Source organism: Lates calcarifer, linkage group LG17 (assembly GCF_001640805.2).
Source record: "Lates calcarifer isolate ASB-BC8 linkage group LG17, TLL_Latcal_v3, whole genome shotgun sequence".
Lineage (NCBI taxonomy): Eukaryota > Metazoa > Chordata > Actinopteri > Centropomidae > Lates > Lates calcarifer.
In genome coordinates this window covers 26,030,360-26,039,182 of record NC_066849.1, presented here as the reverse complement: position 1 = coordinate 26,039,182, position 8,823 = coordinate 26,030,360, and the positions used below count along the sequence as shown (strand labels likewise).

General features: G+C 41.8%; 1 protein-coding gene across 1 annotated transcript; it reads right to left on the bottom strand.

Annotated features, from left to right (window-relative positions):
* Nucleotides 1-4,886: 4,886 nt before the first annotated feature.
* On the bottom strand, nucleotides 4,887-8,292 carry gpx7 (glutathione peroxidase 7). The gene is made up of 3 exons (XM_018690319.1): nucleotides 8,073-8,292; nucleotides 6,014-6,275; nucleotides 4,887-5,388 (listed from the first exon to the last, which is right to left on the bottom strand). Exons 1-3 carry the CDS (start codon nucleotides 8,202-8,204, stop codon nucleotides 5,225-5,227), a joined length of 558 nt encoding a protein of 185 aa, XP_018545835.1. The 5' UTR covers nucleotides 8,205-8,292; the 3' UTR covers nucleotides 4,887-5,224.
* Nucleotides 8,293-8,823: the final 531 nt, after the last annotated feature.

The following is an 8,823-nucleotide window of genomic DNA, read 5'->3' as shown; positions in this document are numbered from 1 at the left end:
GCACCTACAACTACAACTTCAGGCCCAACAACAACAACTGCTGCCCCAACAACCACAACTGCTGCACCTACAACTACAACTTCTGTCCTAACACCAACAACTGCAGCCTCAACAACCACCACTGCTTCACCTACAACTACAACTTCAGGCCCAACAACAACAACTGCAGCCTCAACAACCACAACTGCTGCACCTACAACTACAACTTCAGGCCCAACAACAACAACAACTGCTGCCCCAACAACCACAACTGCTGCACCTACAACTACAACTTCAGGCCCAACAACAACAACTCCAGCCTCAACAACCACAACTGCTGCACATACAACTACAACTTCAGGCCCAACAACAACAACTGCAGCCTCAACAACCACAACTGCTGCCCCAACAACCACAACTGCTGCACCTACAACTACAACTTCAGTCCCAACAACAACAACTGCAGCCTCAACAACCACAACTGCTTCACCTACAACTACAACTTCAGGTCCAACAACAACATCTGCTGCCCCAACAACTACAACTGCTGCACCTACAACTACAACTTCAGTCCCAACAACAACAACTGCAGCCTCAACAACCACAACTGCTGCACCTACAACTACAATTTCAGGCTCACCAACAACAACTGCAGCCTCAACAACCACAACTGCTGCACCTACAACTACAACTTCAGGCTCACCAACAACAACTGCAGCCTCAACAACCACAACTGCTGCCCCAACAACTACAACTTTTGTTCCTACAACCACAACTTCAGCACCTACGACAACAACCACCACCCCAACAACCACAACTGTTGCCCCAACAACAACAACTGCAGCTCCTACAACCACAACTGCTGCACCTACAACTACAACTTCAGTCCCAACAACAACAACTGCAGCCTCCACAACCACAACTGCTGCACCTACAACTACAACTTCAGGCCCAACAACATCTGCTGCCCCAACAACTACAACTTCAGTCTCAACAACCACAACTGCTGCACCTACAACTACAACTTCAGGCCCAACAACAACAACTGCAGCCTCAACAACCACAACTGCTGCCCCAACAACTACAACTTCTGTCCCTACAACCACAACTGCTGCACCTACGACTACAACTGCTGCCCCGACAACCACAACTTCTGCACCAACAATCACAACTGCTGCCCCAACAACCACCACCACCCCAACAACCACAACTGTTGCCCCAACAACAACAACTGCTGCCCTGACAACCACAACTGCTGCACCAACAACCACAACTGCAGCCTCAACAACCACAACTACTGCCCCAACAACAACCACCACCACCGCCCCATCAACAACCACTTCTGCACCAGCAACCACAACTTTTGCCCCAACAACTGCTGCACCAACAACTACAACTGCTGCACCAACAACAACTACCACCCTAACAACAACAACTGCAGCAACTACAACCACAACTGCTACCCCAACAACCAAAACTGCTTCTCCAACAAGTACGACTGCTGCACTAACAACCACCACCAGCCCATCAACTACTGCCCCAACAACAACCACCATCACCGCCCCATCAACCACAACTGTTGCCCCAACAACAACTGCAGCTCCTACAACCACAACTGCTGCACCTACAACTACAACCTCTGCACCTACAACTACAACTGCTTCCCCGGCAACCACAACTGCTGCCCCAACAACCACCACCAGCACATCAACCACAACTGTTGCCCCAACAACAACAACTGCTGCACCAACAACTACAACTTCAGTCCCAACAACAACATCTAATGCCCCAACAACCACAACTGTTGCCCCAACAACCACCACCACCTCTTCAACCACAACTGCTGCCCCAGCAACCACCACCGCCCCAACAACCACAACTATTGCCTCAACAACAACAACTGCAACTCCTACAACTACAACTGCTGCACCTACAACTACAACTTCAGTCCCAACAACAACAACTGCAGCATCTACAACAACTTCTGCACCAACAACTACAACTGCTGCCCCGACAACCACAACTGCTGCCCCAACAACCACCTCCAGCCCATCAACCACAACTACTGCCCCAACAACAACCACCACCACTGCCCCATCAACAACAACTTCTGCACCAACAACCACAACTGTTGCCCCAACAACAACACCTGCTACACCAACAACTACCACCCTAACAACAACAACTGCAGCCCCTACAACTACAACTGCTACCCCAACAACCACAACTGTTGCCCCAACAACAACTGCAGTTCCTGCAACCACAACTGCTGCACCTACAACTACAACTTCAGTCCCAACATCAACAGCTGCAGCCTCAACAACCACAACTGCAGCATTTACAACAACAACTTCTGCACCAACATTTACAACTGCTGCCCCGACAACCACAACTGTTGCCCCAACAACCACCACCACCCAATCAACCACAACTGCTGCACCAGCAACTCCAGCTGCAGTCTCAACAACAATGACTACCACCCCAATATCAACTACTGCACCAACAACAACGATTATCCCTAAGAATACAATTAGTTTCTCAACAGTGATAACTGCCCTAACCACAGAAACTGCCCCAGCAAAATCTACATCGTCCCGAACAACCACAGCCACGACCACAACAGCTCCTGCCCAAACAACGACTGCTGTGCCAACAACTTCTGCCCCAAAAACTACTGTTGCTGAAACAACAACAACTGCATCCAGTGATGCCTGCTTTATCAGACTGGGTATGATTCATCTGCTGCTTGGACTCCTTATCTATACCCTCTTTTAAAATCCAGTAAAATCAGAGACAAAGTATGGTTGATTTCACCAGAGGCTCTCTGAATTGGCTTTGTTATGTGTGCACCTGGGTTCATTGGCCATCCTCATCTTTAGCTGGCATCTTTATGGGTTATTAAATTCAAATGTGGGAAAAGGGGATGAAGCCTATGTAAATGGTAGGTGGGATAAGTAAATGCCAGTGTCATTGTCAGATGTTCATGTACACAAAGGAACATTGCTTTTTGTGCTACAATCATCAAACAATTTCAGGCACAAGGTATAATCCAAAATGCTTTGTCTGAGCTGTTCAGTTACCTGATTAAGCACACCCCTCTTGCCTGTCAAGATTGGGAATTACTATGGTGTAATAGATCATTTACTTAATCACATTGACTCATATTATCTATCTATAATTATGCTTTATCTAAATGCTACAATTTATCATATAATTGTCTTTTCTTTGCATCATCACATGAATATGTTGCAGTAGCATCATGAAATGTATTGAGATCTAATGTTCTGAATATATTATAACTTGTCTAATAAACTTTTCTGAACAACACTTTCATGCTGTGGTGTCTTTAAGTAAAAAGCCTAGAATGATGAACCAATGTATGTATTAAAGTGAAGTCACTTTAATACAAAGCTTACAGTTAATTTAGTTGGTTAGATACAGTAGAACAAAAGTCAGTCTAAATTTTGTGTATTTTTATCCATTTTCATCAACGGTTTTCTCATCAATTTGTTTTGTTTTCATTTTAATAATTATTTTATATCTATATATATATGATTTTCGCAAATCTTAAGTGGATAAGTCACTCAGAAAACAAATCTCCCAGGATACAGCACACAAAGGTAACTTTGGGAAGGGACAAACAAAGTAATTTTCAGTATGATAAATAACTATGACATTTGATTGATGATGCATATTAAGCTGTTTAAGAATAGAGGGCGGAGTAGTATTCGACATAAGCAGGTGTGACAATATTCTCACAGCCCAGAGCCAACTGTAGAATTTGAAGAAGTCTAGGATGTTAGATTTCTTCAAATTAAGGTACAATTTGTTCAAATGCTGTTTTGTTTTAAACCCCAGTGTTTTGATGATACAGAAAATTCCACAATAAGCAACAGCAACACCCTCATTTGACTAATATTACTGATTTAATTAAAGCCATTTCGTGACACTACAGCAATGACTCATATTCTATTCATACTGAACATGGCGTTGTTTTGTTAAGGCATTATAAGATCACATATTAAATTGTTATCTGTTCTACAGGTAATGCTCCAGTATTAGCGAAATCACTGGTAAGATAATTTCTATTACAATACAAATAACTTGTATGTCAGGTTTGGGTAGGTTTCCATTGGGTGTGTTGCTGATTGTATCCAAATATTTGGCCCAATGAAGACTTCCAACCCACACAGTTGTTATTCTCCTTTCAAGTCATCATTGCTATTCTTGTGATTCATTTGCACTATACCTCATTGTGTGCCAGGGCTCTCCAACCTCTTTTGTATTTTATTTTTACAGTGTTCTTGCAAGCCTGTTTATGCATTCAGATAAAAGTTATGATGTCAAAATACACACATTAGACCTGTTTTCCCTTGCTTTTTGCTGAGATAGGCTTTACTTCATCATTGTCAACTGGTCAAGGCAGATGGCCGCCCACCCTGAGTCTGGCTCTGCTTGAGGTTTCTGCCTCTTAAAAGGAAGTTTTTCCTTGTCACTGTGGCCTACTGCTTGCTCATGGTGGGATCTGTTGGGTCTCTCTCTGTAAATATATTTTAAAGAGTATGGTCCAGACCTGCTTTATATGAAAAGTGCCTTGAGATGACTTTTGTTGTGATTTGGTGCTATATAAATAAAATTGAATTGAATTGGATTGTTTGACAGACCCTACCACTCTATGTGCTAAAATAATAATTGGAAAATTAACCTTTTTTCTTAAGAACCCCAAAATGTAGGAAAAATATTTGAAGCAGTAATTCCTCCACTTGACACAAATTGAGCTTGCACAATGACTCTGTTGGTCACTGCAGTCATTTCCACTTTTTGTTGTACGGGCTATGCATGAGCAAATATATTTTTTGTTTGCCATAAAGTAATTCACAAACAAAGAAATGTACAGTATGCTCCAGTTTTGTTTCACTAGTCTCACACTTAACGTTTATTTCACAAATCAGAGTGAATAAAAAACCAAACATATAATCCACACGACTTAAAACGGAAGCAGGAGCTCTTTGGCTTAAAAACGCAGCTTCAAATGTCATAAACCTGGTACTAAACATGACATTGACTTTAAAAACATAGCATGTTTGATCAGTGCTTTCAGAGAACAAGCTTTCACTATCAAATTGAATGCTTTATTCTAACAAAGTCAGATTGTACAAGTGACATAAATGTGTTCATTTTATCCCTTAGGCTCATGTACCAATGCATTTAAATCTCATACTGTAGAACACTGTGTAGCAAGGGGTTAGAGCTCTTCTTTCTTTTTTAAGATTATCTGCCGCACCATTTCAGCTATTTTTGGTCGGATTTCTTTGACAGAAACTTTTGGTCCCCATGCATCCACCACTTTGCCATTTACATCAATTAGATACTTCCAGAAGTTCCAGTCAGGCTCTTTCCCAGAGGACTCTGCAGAAAATGTGAGAAGAAGAAAGAAGAAGTGAAAGATTGAAAAACATTCTTTCAAACAACAGTGTACAGTATATTAGTTTTTTCCATTTGGGCTCCCTCTCAGAAACACTTCCACCCTTCCCTCTTGCCTTTTTCCCAGCTTTCTTCTACAGTATTCATTATTTTCTTCTTCTTCTCTCCATTTCTCTCTTGCAGAACTGTGAATCCTCCTCTGCCTTCTCGCCAAAGTTTTTCCTATATGTAATCTTGGAGGGTGGCAAGGTGGTGGCGTGTTTAGCACTTTTGCACAGCAGGAAGGTTCAGGGTTCAAACCCTGGTTTGCCCACAGTTTTTCTGCATGAAGTTTGCATGTTTTCCCTGTGCCTGCGTGGGTTCTCTCCAGGTACTCGGGCCTTTTCCCACAATCCAAAGACATGCAGGTTAATCTGTGACTCTAAATTGCCTGTATGTGTGAATGTGAGTGTGAATGGTTGGACTGATCGCTGACATATAGAGACAATGGGATTGCAAGGTTTCACTGTGTAAATTATAAACCTGTAAATTATAAACCTGGTTGTCTTTTATACTAATCTACGTACCAAAGAGTACGTCACATTAGTGTACTAACAACATCCCATCTCACCAACGAGGTACTTGTAGACATTGTTGGCTCCAGTTCCGACGACAGCGATTTTACTGAACAGAGGGAAGGAGACTCCATAGACCCTGCGCACAAAACTGTCGATCTCCTTGTCGCTGCCGGGTTCCTGCTGCCCAAACTGGTTGCAGGGGAATGCCAGCACATTGAAGTGATATGGCCCAAAGTCCCGCTGGAGCTGCTGCAGGTCTTTGTAGTGTTCCTCAGTGAAGCCACATTCACTGGCTACATTCACCACCAGGGACACCTAATGCCACAAAAATGGACTGTAACACACCACAATAACAATCCTGACAGGACAGTCACCATACAACAACCAACAGCAACCAGGAAGTTGTACATCATATCTTCATTTGTTAGCTTGTGTTTATCTCAGATATGATGTTAAAGGAAGGACAGAATATATTCTTTTAATTGTTTGACTATCATGATTTTATTAGAAGTATTAGATACTATGATCTTATTGGTCCAGTGTTTCCAGGTTGTTCCAGCTATTAGTGTGGTCACCCTACAGTGATATCACAGTGTACTGACACACACTGGTGTACACTTGACCATTACTGTAGCAAAATGAGTTGAACACATGGGTGGAAAGTAACTTTACATTTACACTTTCTTAGGTACTGTACTTAAATGAGTACAATTTGATGTACTTGTACTTGATTTGATTTCTGTTTTATGCCACACACACACACACACACACACACACACACACACACACACAGAAAGAGGGAGATGGGTGACAAATTACACGAAAAACCTAAATAAATGACATTAGAAAAATAACAAATGCAAAGGCTTCCACATAGGTGCACCACATGGTACTGTCAAGCAATTAACATCCAATCATGTTCTGTAGCATGTATGATGATGGTATGTATATTGTCATCTTACATGTTAGTGAAGAGGTGATGGATGGACCTGTAGAGGTACACGGCTTAGAAACAGTTGATTATGTTAGTGCAGGTTTCTACATGTTACAGCTTCATGCCTCAGTTCACAGTCAGTACAGGAGCACATCTGCAAAGGACAGAAGAGCAGCTCATCACTGCAAAGGTAAGTACATGCAATGTTTAATTTCATTTTCTCTCAGTCTAACTACAGACTGGAAGGATCCCATCATCTAGTGCTGACATCTAGTGTCAAGGTGAAGTAATTACAAGTCGAATGGATCTTAAAATTAATCATGGAGTAAAAACAAATGGTTTTAAATTAATGAAACCCTTTGAACCATTCATAAATACCATAGATTGCTGTCATTTCTAAAAAATCCATCATGTCTGCAGTCATAAAAGATAATATGGGGTATGGGTCATGGGTTTCTCAGTTTGTAACAAGTCTAATCAGTCAAATAAGAAAAGGTTCTATGATAATAAGTCTGCAGGTGTACATGTTGGTAAGCAGGTTGTTAATGGATTTTGTTCCAGATGTCCTGCAGCCAAGATGAGTGTTTGTGAGTGAGTATTTTCCACATGCTTCATATCAATGTTTTGTAACTGCTTTTCTAAATTTTTTATTAATTATTAATAAAAGCACTACTTACATCTTATATTCCATTTACAAATGCTGTCTTATCAGAAAGTGGTACCAAAGCACCCTGTGAATAAACTGTAACCTACAAATAAAATCGTGTATGTTCAGGCTCATTTAATAACGGGCTGAATAAAATCTGCAGTAGTTCCAGGTAGTGTACTGTATCAATCCATTGTAGGCAGATTAAGGCTTATCTGGTCTAGTTATCCATACCTAGCTTGAATGAAAACTGAAGCTGCAGGCGCTCTGCAGGCCTCTTGCCACGTAGGCCAGCGGGGCTACATGATGGGACATCCCGAGCAGCCTACAGTCAAACTGATCTGCAGCGGTAGCCTACTGTGTTAGTTCGGCTACATCTACAAACATAATGCATAATGGGAAACGGAAAATAAAATGAAAGAAACATTCCCATGCAATGTTCATTCATGCAACCGGCTGACATGCAGAGAGATTGGTCACAGTGACTGACCGGTATAAACTGTTACGTTCAGCTGCTCGGGACCAGACTTACCGAACCCCGGTATTTTTCCAGGGACACTAACTTCCCCCTGCTGTTTACTACTTTAAAAGTATAAAAGTCTTTCTGTTTGCTTTCAGTGAGGCTGAGTAAAGTCAGTAACACGGTGAGAGCTCCGGGAAGCATCTTTATAGCCAAACTGCCAACGCAACAGAAGCGAAACTTCTTCAAACTCCTGCGATAGCTCTGCGTCCCCGGCAAGTTAAGGTACAGACCAGGGGGCGACACTTCCGGGGACCGGACGTTACTTACAAAATAAAAGTCTTGTTGACGAATTTGTGCCATCAGTAACTTCCTAAGACACCTATCTTACATAATGGTCACGGTACAAGCTGTAGATTCATCGTCAGTAATGACCACTGATGAGAGTAAACAGCACATGAACCAGTATTACCACAGAAGGTTAAAGCTTCCCATCAGTCGGTCAATGACTCCAGTTAACTTTAAATTAAAGTCTAAAGTTGTAATATAATAGAATTTGTTATCCCACAGAAAGCTACATAATTTTAAACCCTGTGAAAGTTATTTTCCTCTCAACCAGAGAGGAACATTTTTGGTGATTTGCTGGACTTTATCTGTGCTCTATTGTAAATGAAGAGTCTCGACCTTTATTTTGAAAGTATATTGGATAGAGAAGAATTGGAACTGGAACAAAAACTTTTCCAAAGTCTCAGCTCATTAGGCAAATGAAGGCATGCACACCATGGCCTACTTTCTTCTGGAGGAATATAAATGAACACAATCC